Source organism: Salmo trutta, chromosome 27 (genome assembly GCF_901001165.1).
Source record: "Salmo trutta chromosome 27, fSalTru1.1, whole genome shotgun sequence".
In the NCBI taxonomy this organism is placed as follows: domain Eukaryota; kingdom Metazoa; phylum Chordata; class Actinopteri; order Salmoniformes; family Salmonidae; genus Salmo; species Salmo trutta.
The window spans coordinates 15179322-15197345 of record NC_042983.1 but is presented as its reverse complement, the minus strand read 5'-3'; the positions used below and the strand labels follow the sequence as shown (position 1 = coordinate 15197345).

General features: G+C 47.1%; 2 protein-coding genes across 4 annotated transcripts in view; both read right to left on the bottom strand.

The window, feature by feature from the left end:
- epg5 (ectopic P-granules autophagy protein 5 homolog (C. elegans)) overlaps positions 1–8503 on the bottom strand; it is a 27035-nt gene extending 18532 nt beyond the window's left edge. Inside the window, exons 1-21 of one of the 3 annotated variants that reach the window (XM_029716833.1) lie at positions 8397–8503; positions 7613–7711; positions 6769–7464; positions 6381–6641; positions 6060–6258; positions 5790–5926; positions 5560–5667; positions 5293–5366; positions 4397–4505; positions 4178–4292; positions 3569–3719; positions 3330–3479; positions 3025–3182; positions 2686–2837; positions 2441–2581; positions 2083–2244; positions 1878–2000; positions 1536–1798; positions 797–937; positions 432–576; positions 31–228 (exon numbers count right to left, since the gene is read on the bottom strand). In XM_029716833.1, coding sequence (XP_029572693.1) covers positions 31–228; positions 432–576; positions 797–937; positions 1536–1798; positions 1878–2000; positions 2083–2244; positions 2441–2581; positions 2686–2837; positions 3025–3182; positions 3330–3479; positions 3569–3719; positions 4178–4292; positions 4397–4505; positions 5293–5366; positions 5560–5667; positions 5790–5926; positions 6060–6258; positions 6381–6641; positions 6769–7464; positions 7613–7660 — 3531 coding nt within the window. In that variant the 5' untranslated portion in view covers positions 7661–7711; positions 8397–8503. Of the gene's footprint in view, positions 1–30; positions 229–431; positions 577–796; positions 938–1535; positions 1799–1877; positions 2001–2082; positions 2245–2440; positions 2582–2685; positions 2838–3024; positions 3183–3329; positions 3480–3568; positions 3720–4177; positions 4293–4396; positions 4506–4697; positions 4741–5292; positions 5367–5559; positions 5668–5789; positions 5927–6059; positions 6259–6380; positions 6642–6768; positions 7465–7612; positions 7734–8396 lie in introns of those variants that run through there. The other 2 variants (XM_029716834.1, XM_029716835.1) reach the window with 2 other exon arrangements.
- Positions 8504–11333: 2830 nt separating this feature from the next.
- Positions 11334–17328, bottom strand: LOC115165176 (protein limb expression 1 homolog). The gene is made up of 6 exons (XM_029718200.1): positions 17127–17328; positions 15665–15870; positions 14158–14298; positions 13086–13181; positions 12459–12536; positions 11334–12148 (listed from the first exon to the last, which is right to left on the bottom strand). Exons 1-6 carry the CDS (start codon positions 17209–17211, stop codon positions 11849–11851), a joined length of 906 nt encoding a protein of 301 aa, XP_029574060.1. The 5' UTR covers positions 17212–17328; the 3' UTR covers positions 11334–11848.
- Between the last annotated feature and the right edge of the window lie 696 nt (positions 17329–18024).

Genomic DNA, 18024 nt, shown 5'->3' with positions numbered 1-18024 from the left:
ACTCTACATCTCCTGTCTCTCTGTGTGTACCTTGTGCTGCTGGTACAGTAATCTCTGTACACACTCCTCCTGGTGGTGTGTGAAGGCGGAACGACAGATCTGATCCATCAGGAATAGAACGGTCCTGTCTCGGTACCACAGGTTCTGCTGGGTTAGAATTCCCACCCAGAACTCTAGAACCGCTGCCGGACCCACACGACCTGGCCTAGAACTCTCCACCACGTGAGTCTGAAAGAGAACACACACACACACACACACACACACACACACACACACACACACACACACACACACACACACACACACCGTGAAGAGATTCATGGACTGTTCAGAGGCAGGAACATCCACTTCTACAGCTGGCCAAACTACTGATCTGGTTAACCCCATGTTTCACACCAGTTCTGATGTATTAGATTCTGATGTGTACATACCTGTATGACACTGTTGAGCAGGCGTACCATGTCCCCATAGGTGCCTCCAGTGAAGAGTGGCGCCACCCTGTGGGTGACCTGCTGCGTTACACCCTGAGGACACACACCGTCACACTGCAGGAACAACTGGATACAGCCCACAAACCTGGCACAGAGAGAGGAAGAGACAAACATATACTGTAGTCCAAACATAGCAATACCACAGGCCTCCAGTTGTGTGATATTTTAGTGGGACTTTAAGGTTTAGTTTTGGTAGGGGTAAAAGGTACTGAAAGTTAACTGTAGAAGCTGAGCGGGCAGAAAAGAGGGAGGATGTTGTCCAGTACAGAGGAAGTAGGGTCTAGGACATCGTGTGTATCTCTTACTGTGTGTTCTTCAGCAGGTAGAAGCTGACAGGGTAGGTAGGAGGGAGGATGTTGTCCAGGAGATGGACAGCAGCTCTCAGATGTTGAGACTGAATCAGGTTCTTCAACAGATCCACTCCCTCTGTGCAAAACACCTCCAGACTGGGATGGGATGGGATAAGACAGACAGACAGACAGACAGACAGACAGACAGACAGACAGACAGACAGACAGACAGACAGACAATGGTACAGAGAGAGACTTTAAACACATGTGCAGTGTTTGTGTCACCGTGCTGTGGTCCTCACCAACCGGCCAGAGGGCTCATAGGGAGAGTGACTTTGCTCTCTGTGCCGAACACCGCACCTTGCTTCACTGACCTGTCATACTAATAACTGCACTATACTGCTTTTGCACCATGTACACTTCTTCACAAGACGGTATATACACACACACACACCACACACACACACACACACGTCACAGCAGCACCCCTCACTCTGCATATATAGATATAGCCCCACTGTAAATTGTAACGTTATATCTTCACTGTAGCTCAGCCTATACTCTAGGGTTTTATGATTGCTGTATTTATATTGTATATTCTGTATGTCGACTTTGTGTACATTTCTCTGTCTGTATTCTGTTTGTACATTTGTCTATTGCTGTCAGCACCTGTTCATTAAGTCTAATTCCGTGTATGTGGAAATGTACTTGGCGAATAAAGGGATTCTGATGTGAGAGAGAGAGCAGATGGTACCTGTGTCCTATGGTTGTCATGGCGATGGCCAGGTAGCAGCCAATGGGAAGGCCCGCCTTTACGGCCCTTAGAACAGGGTGCATGTTGGGGGCGTGCGTGAGCTCGGGAGAGGGGTTAGGGGCAGAGCCGGGGGTGGACCAGGCTGCTTGAGGGTACTGGGTGTTGCCATGGAGCTTCAGCCTTAGCAACAGTTGCCAGGCCCACTGGCTGAAGGAAGCCTCAGGAGACAGACCCAGACGGAGAACACTAGCCAGGTAGGACACCTGATTGACAGAGAGATGTGTGTTAACCTCAGAGATGAGATGGGTGTATGATGTGCACTTGTCTGTGTGTTTGCGTTACCTGCTTGATTCCCTCTGAGATGAGTCCATTGTATGGCTTGTCTGTGAGGTATTTCTGATAGGCTTCTGCCACCAGCAGAGCAACTTCACTGTGGAGAGAGGAGGGCAGGGCCAGAGTCCCATCCTACAAGACACACGCACTCAACATTACACACTGTACACACTCAAACTCAATGTAGGGTTAGGTGTGTGTGTGTGTGTAGTACCTTTGTGTATCCCCAGTCCAGTCCTTCCAGTAGAACACAGGCCAGGCTGTTCTCCACAGCAGAGAGGGGGTGTTGGAGCAGCCAGCCCCCGATCACACACACTTCCTCTGGGCTAGGACGCCACAGGAACAGGGGCAGCTCCTTACTGAGGTACAGTGCCACCTAACATACACAAGGCTAATCAACATGCAGGTGTACTTAACCGAACCACCTCTTTTACACCTGAAGTCTTCATCCCCATCCTTTCCACAGCAACCCCAGGTGTTGACAGACGCCACGAGCGCGGACACACACACACACACACACACACACACACACACACACACACACACACACACACACACACACACACACTTACCATGCCGACTGTCTCGATGGTCTCTCTGAGTCTGTCCAGCAGGACTGAGATGACGTAAGGATGAGCGGTTGCTATGGCGGCCAGCAGCTCCCGCCCCACCTTCGAGTAGGTTTCCCTCGTAGACACACCCACATAGGACACCTGGAGGCAGGGATGGAAATAAAGGGTGTCCTGCAGTAGAAACTGGCAGCCGGCTTTTTCTGCGACCTCTACTCATTCCGTGTGAAAAAGGATGTGCGTGTTACCTGGAAGATGAGGAGAGCTATAGTGGTAACGAAGGTGGGGTCAGAGTGGTGGGCGGGCATGGCCATGTGAGCTAGCGCCGTGAGGAGAGAGATTCCATCAGAACTGTTGACCTCACACAGCCATTTCTCAAACCTCTCCTGGTGACACGGCTCTGCAACACACGTTAGTACATCATCAAGGCACGGTTCCTGTGCTGACACACTGTGTATGTGTGTGGATGCATGATACTGAGCTCTATTCTGGGTTTTTGTTGTTGTTAGTACATTGGGTTTTTGGAAAAAGTACTTGATGAATACAAGTCATTCCTATCATCATTATGTATGTGTGTGTGTGTGTACCTCTGAGGGCCTGTAGGCAGGTGTATGTGTTGTCTGTAGAGTTGAGTGTGTCCGGTGCAGCGGTCTCTGCACACTGCATCACGTACAGAACTCTCCACAGCATGGAGCTGGACAGGGTACCATAGGGCATCTCTGACATGAACAGCCAGATACCCAACCTAGGAGAACACACAGTCAGATAATACACAAACACTCAACACTCTCTCTCACACACACATACAAGTATGCACGCACTCCCCAATCAATATTCTTACTGCCTTGTAAGAATAGACGGCCAAAAACATGACATTTCTTCCCCCTCGCACCTCTTGTTTCTGAGGACGTGTAGTACAGCTCTGAGGAACAGATGGTCGTATTCTAGCTGCAGTTTCTCCAGAGAGATGGTACTGGGCCGGGCTGGACCAGCAACACTCACATACTGGGCCCAGTGATCACTGACGTAACACACCGTCATCCTGCAGGGAGGGAGAGCACAGGAGGCAGCGGTTACACACCTTTACAAAACACATCTACATCTAAAATGTGCTGCGTGTGGGTGTCTTACCGTATGGTGTGTCCGATGCGTTTGACTAGCTGGCGGTAACGAGCGCTGTCGTAGGTGTTCAGACCCACAGCTAGCAGCTCGATCAGCGACGAGGCGAACGCAAACACACGCATCATCTTCTGACTGGAACAGGCCTTGGGCTCATAAACACCTAGATAAAGGACATCCGTTATAAAATGGTAGGCGAGTCACACAGCTACACACACATCTGAAGCCAAAAAGCAGGCACCAGAATAACAGAATTACCACGTCAGTCAAATACATGACAACACACGCACGCACGCATACACACACAGCTTTACTTTCGTGAAATGTCAGGACTTTTTGGAGTGTAAAAATGTTTGACCATTAAAATTTTTATTTTCCCTAATCCTAACCCAACCCCTTAACCTAACCCTAACCCCAAAACCCTTAAGCTTAAAATAGAACTTGAACGAATTCAGGTCCTGACTTTTCAAAAAAGTTATTGTTTTCATACCTTTTCAGGACATTCGGGTGAAATGCTAGGACATTGGGATCCTGATAATGTAGGAAAACAAGCACACACGCGCGCGCACACACACACACACACACACACACACACACACACACACACACACACACACACACCCTTCTTGCTCATCTCCAGCAGGTGTGTGAAGAGCTGTTGGAAGGGGAACTGGGACAGCAGAGAGATCAGGTCCTCTTCACACAGTAACAACCAGCTGCTCCCTGGGTCCTCATCCTGAAAAACACACATGCACATCAGCTACCTTACAACACTTCTACCAACGTTCCTCGGTTTAAATTCCCTGAAATACCCCCCCCCACACACACACACACGGTTACCTCTTCTCCCCCTTCATCCACTAGGGTCCAGTTCCCAGACTCAGGTCTGGAGGCTGCATCACTCTGACTCTCACAGGGCTTCATGTGGCTCATGAACTCAGCTCGGTGTCTAAAGATGAAAGGTCAACAATCAGAGAGAAAAACCCATAGGGAGCTAACTTGAAATGTGCAAAAAAATTCACATAAATAGGTAAGGATTAGCGATGAAAGGTCAAGGTTAGGGCTTCCTGACTGGAGACATGAGGGTGGTGACATGTAGGGTTAAGGGTCAGGGGCCAGAGTGAGAAGTTAGGGTTTTTACCTGACTGGAGACATGAGGATGGCGACATGTAGGGTTAAGGGTCAGGGGCCAGAGTGAGAAGTTAGGGTTCTTTACCTGACTGGAGACATGAGGATGGTGACATGTAGGGTTAAGGGTCAGGGGCCAGAGTGAGAAGTTAGGGTTTTTACCTGACTGGAGATATGAGGATGGCGACATGTAGGGTTAAGGGTCAGGGGCCAGAGTGAGAAGTTAGGGTTTTTACCTGACTGAAGACATGAGGATGGTGACATGTAGGGTTAAGGGTGAGGGGCCAGAGTGAGAAGTTAGGGTTCTTTACCTGACTGAAGACATGAGGATGGTGACATGTAGGGTTAAGGGCCAGGGGCCAGAGTGAGAAGTTAGGGTTTTTACCTGACTGAAGACATGAGGATGGTGACATGTAGGGTTAAGGGTGAGGGGCCAGAGTGAGAAGTTAGGGTTCTTTACCTGACTGAAGACATGAGGATGGCGACATGTAGGGTTAAGGGCCAGGGGCCAGAGTGAGAAGTTAGGGTTTTTACCTGACTGAAGACATGAGGATGGTGACATGTAGGGTTAAGGGTGAGGGGCCAGAGTGAGAAGTTAGGGTTTTTACCTGACTGGAGACATGAGGATGGCGAGAGCCTGCATGAACTGCTGTACTCCTGAGGGGTTTCCCAGGACCTGGATCTGAAACACACACCCCCAAGCATGTTATAGTTAAGACTGCTAACGTTTACCTGGCAATGATGCCATTGTTAGCCGAATATGATAACCTGCCAAAAAGCATACAGAAATAGTGGAGTGAGCCTTCATTCATAAACCAGGCCTACTTTCGAGGAAATCAAAACAATAAACAATCTAGATAGAGGGTGTGTCTCACCTGTAAGAAGGCTGCAGCCCACTTGCCCACCCCTGCAGAACAGCACAGCAGATGGTTCAACAGGTAGAGGTGTTCTCCTGATCCCCCCACACGCAGTAACACTGCCACCTATCCACAACACACACACACCACAGCATAGCATAGCATGACTAAACTGCACAACAGGTGGGACAACAGGTACTGCGGTACCAGGGCTAGTGTTGAGGTTTACTGTGTGTGTGTGTGTGTACCAGTCTCTGCAGCCAGAGGTGGATGTCTGTCTGGAACTGCGTGTCGTCCAGGACTCTCCGTGTGAAGCTGAAGAGAACACTGATGCTCTCCTTCAGAGGGAGGAGGGAGCTGGGCTGGCTCTGGGTACCACACATATCTACAATTCACAAACACACATACACTTGGCTAATTAAACAAAGAAACACACTAAACATGTGTACAATATGGTAAATATGAAATCCCACCTGTGCGTATATGTATGTACGGTGTGTGTGAGAGTGTGTTCTCACCGTGGAGCAGGCAGTGTAAGTATGACTCCACCTGAAGACGTGACAGCAGGGCTGTGTATGCGTGCAGCGCCACCTTCTGGTGCAGGAGTTCAGAGCGGGCCTCGAACAGCTTCCGCAGCTCCACCAACGCAGCCTCACTGAAGTCAGCCTGCTGGAAGCGGTGGTAGCCATAAACCTTGGACTGGTCCCCACACACACCCTGGAGAGAGACAAAGAAAGGGTTTAAAGAGAGAGATGAAGATCAGAAGTGTACTGTATAACTTTGTAGCTTCTGTGTTATGTGCTAAGTCGTATACTAACATAATATATTTAACCACATACCTGAAGTGTGAGCTGTTCATCTCTGAAGCTCCAGAGTCGGTTCTGTGTGGTGTTACAGTCGGAGGTGTGTGTGTGGAGCTGTGTGTGTGCGTGTGTCAGCTGTCTGCGGCAGCGCCAGTAGTTCTGCAGGAGTTCTGTCAGCTCGTGGCCTTCCTGCCGGGCCAACACTGCGAACCGGGCTGCACACACCTCCACCCCCTCCACCCACACACACAACCCCCCACCCGGCTCCCACACACTCAGCTGCTCCAATGAGAATGCCTTCAGGAAAAACACAAGACAGTCGACACTATAAATAAATATTATCCACCATTCTTTTGTAACATAGATAGCTTTGTAATATAAAGCGGTTCGAGCCCACAATGGGTCATAGTAAGTGTGTAGTTACGTGTAGTTCTGGGCTGGGCTGGGGTAGTTCAGGGTACAGTCTGGTCCTGGAGCCCTCAGATGGAGCTAGTTCCACAACAGGCTCCAGACTGGGAGGACACTCTTGCTCCCCTAGAGGCAGAACAGCAGGGCCCCTTGTCCCACAGGCCCGCAGAGCCTCCTCATGCAGCTGCATCAGGGAGCCCTCCTCCAGTGTGGGTAGTGAGGGGTAGAGGGCAGGGGCGCTGGGGGCCAAGGGTGTCTCAAGCATCGTAGATATGCAGGCCTGAGTCTGGATGTGGGTTTTGTTCTGGGTCTCGCTCCACACCTCAGTGCTCGGTGGTTCAGCTCTGAGCTCAGCCCCTTGGGCCTCTCCTCTCCCCTCATCCCTCTTCTCTGGCTCTGTCTCAGAGGGATTTTCTAGTGTCTGGGGTGAGGTTGATGATGATGTCTGTGATGATGATGATATTGTCTGTGATGCTGGAAATGATTCCTCTGATGTCTGTGGTAATATCTGTGTTGATGGTTGTGATGTCTCTGATAAAGTCTCTGATGCCTCTGCCAGGCCCTGTTGTTGCTCTGTCCCCTCGTAGGGCAGACTGAGGGGGATGTCTGTGAACTCAGAGCTGGGCGGGGCAGCAGCACCAGCTTCCTCATCACAACCAGCAGAGAGAGCTGTGGGACTCTTCACTCGTCCACTCTGCCTCTGTTTCCTGTCCTGTTGGGGGTAACACACAACAGTAGTCTGACTGGTTATTACTCATGAATAATGACAGGGTAATACATACTATCATATGCTTTCACCATCATTCCATAAACAGACAGTAGTCTGCCCTCAGGGACATACAGGAGTGTACTGTACATACCTGAGACCTGCTACCGGTCTTAGACTTCTTTTGTCTCACAGCCTCCATCTATGATATCCTTCACACCTTGTTCCTCACACCACATTCACCCTAAGGCTTCTAAGGCGAGAAAACAGTGGGTCTGTTAAATGGGAGCACAACAGTCAGCTCACAGTCGTTGGTACATGATTATTTTCTAATCTCACATTAGCCAGTTTGGTCCTGGCTGCCAACACAGTCCCAAATGATAATCCTGTCATTCATGCGTCAGCAAAACAACACCACTCACTTACTCACGTGACTACTGATGATAAACATGGACCTAGATGTGTGTGTTATCTGTACATGAAGGCGGTTCTTGTTAGCAAATAGGCATGGTTTCAGACCAGTTTCGAGCTGTATAGGGTAAGGGTTAGCTATTTAGAGTTAGCTAGTGTCGGGAAAACGAAACACATCCACCCCTCTCCTCGCACAGCACTAGCAAAGCAATGGCTAGAGAGGGTGTAATGACAGTCGTCGGTCAACATGGCTAGCACAGTGTACCCCAGTTTACCTATCACTGTCAGTTGATTCCAAATAAGCTCTGCCATCTAACTATCTTAAACAAACTGGGGAAAACATATTGTCGTTAACGTTACTAGCTAGCTAGCTAGCTAGCTACACGTAGCGCTCTCGAGGAGTGCAAAAACAATGACATAATATAGATAGCTAGCACCAGTTTTTTTTTGGTGTAGCTAACGTTAGCTATAATGATCAGCTGTAAACTGTAGGCTAAACCCCTAAAAAAATTTACAATGCTACCTACCTTTGTAAAACAATTTGATCAACGCCAGCGAAGTGACATTTGGCAACACATCAGCTGTTATTTGTTTTGCTCCAGGAAGGAACAGTTATCGCGATAATATTTCGTCACATGACTCCTGCACTATCTTTACGTAACACAAAAAGTGCCTACATCAAAGATTATGGATATACTGACAAGATACATGTCAATTCAATTCAATTGACTTTATTGACATGGCAAGTTAATTATTACTTACATTGTCAAAGTATACATACAGAAACAAAAAAAACAAAATATATATATATATATATATATATATATATAAATAAATGGTGGGACCAACAGCAATAATAATAATAATAATAATAGTAGTAGTGGACATGTGATTACCATTAACAACAACTACAACAACAATATTAATCAGAACAACAATACATTAAAGCAATGGTAGTAGACCAGTGTCAACATGACTGAGAAGACACATGACATGGTATGAAAGACAAAACAAAACAAGATGGGAAATATTATCGACATTACGTTGCACTTTTCACTGGCTGTCCCTCAGGTTGTGGCAGAAGGACATATATTTGGCTGCCAAAACTGCACATAAATATCTGTGGGACTCTTCACGCGTCCCACAATAAATATCTGATTTTTTCTTCATCTTTTATAGTTTCAAATTCTTTGTATTGAATTATAATACATGTCTCTGCCCTAACAAATGGGAGTCGTTGTCACAAAGCGGCAATGCGGGCTGTCTAGCTCCCGCGTATCGTTTCTATGGATTGGTGGATACGTCGATTATTGTATTATTTTTTAAATATTCGATGAGGGTTGTTGACGTCAAACGCCTGTATTCAATGGAGAAAGACGCTGTGCTACTAGCCTCATGCATCAAATATGGATAGCAAACTTGAGACAACTCCGATATAAAGTGTTTTTTTCTCAAAATTGCCGGGATGTCACTAGTCCTACTTATATCAGTAGACGCGTAACAACGTATGCATTACGAAACTTCTTTTCAATCTACTCTCTCATTGACCTCCATACAAAAACTCCTTGCTTGGTGGGCGAAAAAACGCCACCTGCTGGAGGGAGACAGATTTTCCGCTGAGTTGGCCTCTCTTCCTCTGCGGACAGGGTGCACACCTGCCTACATTCATGTTAGTTACCGTATCGATGTGGTCCGTGCTATTCGGGATCCTTAGGACGTCGCTAACCCTATGAAGTTTGTATTTAAAATGGTTACGGTAAGGGTTATGGTTAAGGGTATGGAAGTCCCAAGGATTTCCGGCTAGCACTGACCCTATCTATTTGTGTTGCAAACGTTATGTTTACAAAACTACATGTTCATAAAATTCATTTGTTTATTGGAGAAAAATACTCAAATTACACTGCATGACCAAAAGTATGTGGACACCTGCTCCTCGAACATCTCATTCCAAATTAATGGGCATTAATATGGAGTTGGTCCCCCCTTTGCTGCTATAACAGCCTCCACTCTTCTGGTAAGGTTTTCCATTAGATGTTGGAACATTGCTGCAGGGATTTGCTTCCATTCAGCCACAAGAGCATTAGTGAGGTCGGCACTGATGTTTGACAATTAGGCCTGGCTTGCAGTAGGTGTTCCAATTCATCCCAAAGGTTTTCGATGAGGTAGAGGTCAGGGTTCTGTGCAGGCCATTCAAGTTCTTCCATACCGATCACACAAACCATTTCTGTATGGAACTTGCTTTGTGCACAGGGGCATTGTCATGCTGAAACAGGAAAGGGCCTTCCCAAACTGTTGCCACAAAATTGGAAGCACAGAATCGTCTAGAATGTCATTGTATGCTGTAGCGTTAAGATTTCCCTTCAATGGAACAAAGGGGCCTTGCCCTAACCATGAAAAACAGCCCCAGACCATTATTCCTCCTCCACCAAACTTTACAGTTGGCACTATGCATTCGGCAGGTAGTGTTCTCCTGGCATCCGCCAAACCCAGATTCATCCGTCGGACTGCCAGGTGGTGAAGCGTGATTCATCACTCCAGGGAACGTGTTTCCACTGCTCCAATGGCGGCGAGCTTTACACCACTCCAGCCGACGCTTGACATTGCACATGGTAATCTTGGATTTGTGTACAGCTGCTCGTCCATGGAAACCCATTTCATGAAGCTCCCGAGGAACAGTTATTGTGTTGAAGTTGCTTCCAGAGGCACTCTGGAACTCGGTAGTGAGTGTTGCAACCAAGGACAGACTATTTTTACGTGCTACGTACTTCAGCACTCATGGTCCTGTCTGTGAGCTTGTGTGGCCTACCACTTCCCAGTGTTGTTGATCCTAGACGTTTCCACTTCACAATAACAGCACAGTTGACCACCGCAGCTCTAGCAGGGCAGAAATTTGATAAACTGACTTGTTGGAAAGGTGGCATCCTATGACGGTGCCACGTTGAAAGTCACTTAGCTCTTCAGTAAGGCCATTCTACTGCCAATCTATGTATATGGAGATTGCATGGCGGTGTGCTCGATTTTATACCCCTGTCAGCAACGGGTAGGCCTATGGCTGAAATAGCCGAATCCACTAATTTGAATGGGTGTCCACATACTTTTGCATATATAGTGTAGTTAAATCTATCTGTGATTATCAAGAACATAACTTGTGTGTTCCCAAACATTATATTACTTTCGCTTTGGTCTTCCAACAACATGCTGGAGGAAACAGTATTGCTGCTCTAGCTGTGACATGAATATATAGCGAACCACTGTGCATTGTTCAGTGCAGGTAGCCACCCTGGTGCACTGTTCAAAGCCCAAGGTTGAAGTCCGCTCAAAACAAAAGTGATGTAATTAAGCACGTGGAGTAATGAGTAGGATTTGGTGTTTTCACACGCACAAGGGATTGCTTTTCTTTTGATAAAAAACGCTTTATCTGCCTTCCCAATGAAAACTAGTTGGAAATATTTTATATAATTATATAGCAGACAGACAAAGTATTTATTTCAAATGTACACAAATATTTCACAGTCCCTTTTAAAACTCATTGAAGACACAGCAGTCAGCTGTCTCAGCTGTGTCTTGAATTTGACAGCAGCTATAAAGTAAACAGTTCTCTGTGTGTGGAATGTTGAAGGTAGACTGGCAGTGTCAATGGTGACCTTTGACCTAGTCACCTGCTCAGTCCCTCTTGATGAAGCACCTCTTTTCTCTTGCCACTGTTTACATGCTAGTTGGAATGAGTTTCCTAGTTCCAACTAGTACATCAACACTGCATCTGTTGTTCTCATCCTATTCAACCCACAGGTTTTATGGTTGAGTTGATCTCTCTACCACCAGGGACAACATTCACTTTCTATGTAAAAAGGCTTAGCTGGGTGTATGTATGGTGGTTCAGGGTTTCATGTGTGGATCAGATGCTGTGTCTGGATAGATCATGGTTCATAGTTTATGTGTGGTTCAGGTGGTTCATGTAGTTTGTGTGTGTATGTGTGACTCATTGGTGGTGTATGTGTGGTTCAGGTGATTCTTGTGAATCTGTGTGTGGTCCGTGTATATCTGTGTGTGGTTGGTGTGTGAATTCTTGACTCAGTGCCAGGCTAAGGATCTCTGTTTTCTCCTTGTAGAAGCGGAGTTCATTGCCATGACACCTAGCCACATCCAGTTCCCTCTGTGCTGCTCGTAGCTCCATCCTCAGCTGCCTTGGAGTCTGCCGCTCCCTGCCCAGCCAATCCAGAGCCATGCTGCTGCGCATGCTGGCATCCAGTCCCCGCTGCAAGTAATAACCAATCACACTCTGTGGGGGCAAAGAGTAATAACCAATCAGGCGGTGCGCTTGATGTAGCACCGTTGGATTAAATGCGGAAGACACATTTCAGTTGAAGGCATTCAGTTGTACAGCTGACTAGGTATCCCCCTTTCCCTTCCCCTTTCTGATGTGAGAATAGCAGGGGTGTATCCATCTTGTCTGCAGAGGGCCAGTGTGGGTGCAGACTTTTGTTACAGCCAAGCAGTAATACACCTGATTCAAATCAAAGATTGGCCACCCTTGGAGTAGAGGATTATAGGGTCAATTATATAATTGAATATCCAGATGAGGGACTTGCCTGGCGGGAACACTGTCTTTCCCTTAGAATCTTCAACGTCCCGTTCCAGTGTAACAACTGAAACACTGTCATCCCCTCCTACAGAGAGAGAGAGAGAGAGAGAGAGAGAGAGAGAGAGAGAGAGAGAGAGAGAGAGAGAGAGAGAGAGAGAAAATGAAAATGAATAGACCTGAGCAATAAAAGAACGGCATAAAAAATGATCAGTGAAACTTGACAATTGTGTAATTACGCAGGACAGGGATGATAGATGATCTAAATATTTTTCTAATCCCTAACCAAACTGTGTGCGATTGTTTGAAAAGTTACGTTAGACCTTTATGTTCCAAGCCTGTCTGCTGAAGTTGTGATTGAGAGCATACGGTCTGGCTGGATGGCTGCCATGTATCCATAGATAATGTTATAAAATGATAAGGGTAATGTTCAGGAACAGACGGAACTGGTGCCAGTGCTTAGAACAGGTGGTGGAGGTCAAATAATAGTTTCAGCAAAAAGTTTTAAAAAAGAGTCCGTATGAGATCATGTTTGCAGTGCATGAGAGAATAACATATATTATTAAACATATATTATAACATACAGTAATTAACCTATAACAATTAATAATAATTCCTATGATAATCCTGTCCTTACCTGGAACTCCAACATGGTTCTACCAGTGTATGACTGGAGCAGGAGACAATACGCTCCTAAACTGGTGCTAGGATCACAGGCATCCTCCACAGAGACCTGGATGGAAAGTACAGTAACACAACACTTGAACACTGACACATCTGATATCAGCCAATAGAAGAGAGCTTTTCATGACCAATAACTCAGGATATCCTATCGTATCCATGCTGCCATGCTGATGCTTAGTCGTGGTGAATTAGAGTAAGTCCTGTGCCAGAATAGTCCTGTGCCAGAGTTAGTCCTGTGCCAGAGTAAGTCCTGTGCCAGAATAGTCCTGTGCCAGAGTAAGTCCTGTGCCAGAGTAAGTCCTGTGCTAGAATAGTCCTGTGCCAGAGTTAGTCCAGTGCTAGAGTAAGTCCTGTGCCAGAGTAAGTCCTGTGCCAAAATAGTCCTGTGCCAGAGTAAGTCCTGTGCCAGAGTAAGTCCTGTGCCAGAATAGTCCTGTGCCAGAATAGTCCTGTGCCAGAGTGAGTCCTGTGTCAGAGTAAGTCCTGTGTCAGAGTTAGTCCTGTGGCAGACTTAGTCCTGTGCCAGAGTAAGTCCTGTGCTAGAGTAAGTCCTGTGCTAGAGTAAGTCCTGTGCCAGAGTAAGTCCTGTGTCAGAGTAAGTCCTGTGCCAGAGTTAGTCCTGTGCCAGAGTTAGTCCTGTGCCAGAGTTAGTCCTGTGCCAGAGTAAGTCCTGTGCCAGAGTTAGTCCTGTGCCAGAGTTAGTCCTGTGCCAGAGTTATTCCTGTGCCAGAGTTAGTCCTGTGTCAGAGTACGTCCTGTGCCAGAGTTAGTCCTGGTCCAGAGTTAGTCCTGGTCCAGAGTACGTCCTGTGTCAGAGTAAGTCCTGTGCCAGAGTTAGTCCTGGTCCAAAGTTAGTCCTGTGTCAGAGTACGTCCTGTGCCAGAGTTAGTCCTGTGCCAGAGTTAGTCTTGTGCCAGAGTTAGTCCTGTGTCAGAGTAAGTCCTGTGTCAGAGTAAGTCCTGTGCCAGAGTAAGTCCTGTGCCAGAGTAAGTCCTGTGTCAGAGTTAGTCTTGTGCTAGACTCACGGTGCTGGCTGAAGCAGCCTCCTGCAGGCTGTGTGTGATAAACAGAGGAGTGATTCGTCTAGACGGCAGCTCGTTCACTAGAGAGTTCATCAGAGCGACACGCGCCGCATCCCTGCGAGCTTCCGCCTGGGTCTCACACTCCTACAGAGAGTCAGAAAGAGGTGGGAGGTAGGTAGAGAGAGGAAGTGGAGAGAAAAGAGGGAGACATAAGTCCCACTATGTAAATTATATTTGCTGTGTTGTTGGTTTGAGATGATCACTGTTTGCATAATCTCGGTTAACCCAGAACCAAAGTCCTGTGTAATTGGTCAAATGCTGGATTATTCTGGGTCCATATGTGTTCAGAGAAGAGATAGAACGAGGATCGAAAACGGAATGAAGAGCTCCACCCTCTCTCTTTGCAAGATATGGGACAAGTCTATGGGCCAAATGTCCCCCACCCCTTCCCGAAAATCAAAAGATACTAACACCTGTGAAATCATGATTAGTCCAAAGCACCGGAACTAATGCTGCTCGTTATCTCACGCATCCCGTTGTATCAGGACAGATTTACGGTACCATTTATGTTTATGTAGTCTGCCTACGAGAGATGACTGTTTGCATGAATATGATCGACTGGAACAGAAATAAAGGTCATCTAGAAAAGGCTTCTGCTTGGGTTCGTTTCATGACTTTCTTCAACATGTGAGAGTTTATAAAAGCAAATCATGGGATTAGCAATCAAATGTGGAGTTAGAATATAACATCACAGGCAGCTCTGAATCAATCACAAGGCATTTGGGGCCTCGACCTCTGGGACGCTGTGTGAGCCACAATGAGCCCTTTGAAAAGTATCTCGGGATTCCAGCTGAATAAAATCATCAAAGCAGGTTGAGAGGCTGTGTGTACTGCCCAGGATCTGACGGGTATAGATGAAGGACCTCTCTTTAGGGGCTGTGCAGTAATGAGGCCCTCCACACACCATTCAGACCCACAGCAAGGCTGAGCAGCACTCCTGTCCAGACAGGTATTTTTCTCACTCACACTAATGACAGAGCACCGTTAAAGCTGTTCAGTGGTGGTCTTTTGCTGCGCTATGGAAACTCTGTCTCTACTCCACGGTGGGCTCCTGTCATTGGGATATGGAAAATAACCACCTGGCCCACAACTCTTACCCCCTCCTCTCCTCTACCCTTACCACCAACCCTAACTACCTCCCTCACCCCACATATAACCTTGTCCGCAACAACCCTAGCTTTCCACCACAGTGGAATTTGGTAATGGGGTGAGAGGTGGCAGGTAGCCTAGTGGTTAGAGCGTTGGGTCAGCAACCAAAAGGTTGCTGGATCGAGTCCCCAAGCTGACAAGGTAAAAAATCTGTTGTTCTGCCACTGTTCCCCGGTAGGCTGTCATTGCAAATAAGAATTTGTTCTTAACTGACTTGCCTAGTTAAATAAATGTTTTGTGAGTAGTGCTGGTTTAGGTGGGTTAGGTAGCTGTGGTTGTCATGGTTATGATGGCAAGTCACCTTATAGTTTCCAAAGCAGCTTCCTCCAGGAAGAGTGACGTAGTAGATGTAAGGGGGTCTTGGGGAAGGGGCAGACTCATACAACAACAAGCCCTCTGATTGGCTGGCAGAGCCCTTCACTGAGTCCTCTGATTGGCTGTCGGACCACTTGACATGTTCCACCTGCTTCTGCTCCCAAAAGTTATGCAACATGGCCACAATGTTCACTGAGGACACGCGTGCACACACACACACACACACACACACACACAATAATAAATGTCTTCATATAGGCCTGATGATTGACACGTCAAAATAAATCTGAAATAAGTCCTCAGGGCTTTAGAACAAGCCATACAGTTTCAGAGATGTCTTGTGCCTGTGGTGGAAACACAATGAGGAATGAAGAGAGGTCAGGGTGATTTAGAGTTTCAATAACAACAGCAATTGAGGGCCCAGAACTAGACACAGGAAGTCAGCTATACTCAGCACCACAAAGCTACTCTACAGAACCTCTATCTGACTTAATAAGGGTATGAGGCGGACACTGTTGGAATGGACTGTAGATATATTTATCTTAATTAATGCAGAGACAGCCCATTAAAACATTGTTTAACTACCGTCCGTCTATAGTCTTGGCCACAGTTATACACCTATTCCTTCACTGCGTGTGTGTGTGTGTGGTGTGTGTGTGTGTGTGTGTGTGTGTGTGTGTGTGTGTGTGTGTGTGTGTGTGTGTGTGTGTGTGTGTGTGTGTGTGTGTGCGTGTGCGTGTGTGAGTGTGTGAGAGAGAGAGAGAGAGTGTGTGCATGTGTGTGTGTATGTTTGTGGAAATAACCTGTTTCTGTAACTGAACATTCCCAGGCTGAGTTAGGTTCGAGATGATTTAGGAAAAGGGGACACCACCCAACCACTCAACTCTAAACCTCCCTACAGAGATGGCTTCAGGTCGTGGCAGGCTAGTCCTGCATCCCGATGAACAAGAGCAAGCTTACCTTTGAGTGAAAAAGTTTCATTAAAACCAAATGCATTTGAAGGTGATTATGCCTACTGTAGATCGATACAGTGGAGCATCTCCACGCAACACTGCTTGAATCAAATCAAGTCAAAAGTATTTGCATCAGAACCAATGTAATGTTTTTTACTGTGTGCATGAATGGCTGATGCAGTAAACAGAGGCACCTGAATGTTCTATCTGGGAAAACAAGCATCTAATGAATCAGCCTTTTCAACTCTGCTTATTGATAAAAAGCAATTCACTGAAGATTTCCCAGGCCCTATGTCAGTGTGTTTTGAGTAACTAAATGCAATACATGCCTATATAAAACAGCCATATGCAATACCAAAAGCATGGTCTGAGTATGGCCCTCACATTGATTCAACTGCAGGTGACATCACAGTTAGATGCTCAAGCCCAGATGTCTGAGAATGATGTGTATTTGTGTGTCTCCGTGTGTGTGTCGGTGTATGGTTAGCTACTCACAGTCCTTGAGGCTGGTACCGAAGTCACTTGGGGACAGAAGGTGTGACATCGTGTTATCGTATGGAGAACCCCAAACTTGGCTCATCCTCTTCAATCTCAGTCTTCCTGCACACACTCAATCCTGCTCACACACACGCTCAGTCTAGTTCAAACCATGTTCCATGGAGAGCGCAGCAAGCAGTGGGAAACTACTCCAAATGCAGCTCCACTCAATACTTTTTTAAATGAGAGGATAAAGACTGCACTTCCCCTTAACTCAACTCCTCCTTTTTCTCTCCTCCCAGCTCCGCTTTCTTCCCCTCTCTCGTATGGAGGCCTCCCCAGGGGTTCTCCTCCGGAGCGCTCTACCTTTTGTCATGAGCTCTGCTAATTAGCTAGGGGGCCCCCTCACACCCATATACACTGAGGCCTGCTGTTGGTATGTGCCCCCCCCCCCCCACCTCTCCTTTGCAGCTGCCTAATCCCAGAGTGGTCAGACAGACTTTACAGGGCTCTATAGAGAGTCACTGTGGAGCCCCTCTCTCCTCTCTTACAGCCACACAGGATCTGGGTCACACCCTAAACATACCAGGGCCGTTGGCAGCAGGAATCCTAGTGGACAGAACAGTCCCACCCCTAACTGGGTCCCTCTGTCCATGAAATGCGCTCAAGCTTCTCATAGTAAAATGTGCCATAAGACCAACCAACGTTAATAACCCCCATCCTAATCCCCACATCCTCAGAGGAATGCTGTGTGTGTGTGTGTGACCGTGTGAGTGGGGGTGGGTGGGATGGAGCCATGCTGTTGACTTCAGACTCTTGTGGATCCAGGGCCTGAGCTCCTTTCAGGCTGCGTGTATGAATGGCCATTGTTCAGCTCTGCATTCACCCAGACACTCACTCCCTCCAACTATATTAC

Coding starts and splice junctions, on each gene's coding strand:
- LOC115165176 (XM_029718200.1), bottom strand. CDS start 17,211: ATGAGCCAAGTTTGGGGTTCTCCATACGATAACACGATGTCACACCTT. Junction 14,299..15,664: donor GCTGCTTTGGAAACTATAAG/GTGACTTGCCAT, acceptor GACTCTCTGTAG/GAGTGTGAGACCCAGGCGGA. Junction 13,182..14,157: donor AGGCTGCTTCAGCCAGCACC/GTGAGTCTAGCA, acceptor CTTTCCATCCAG/GTCTCTGTGGAGGATGCCTG.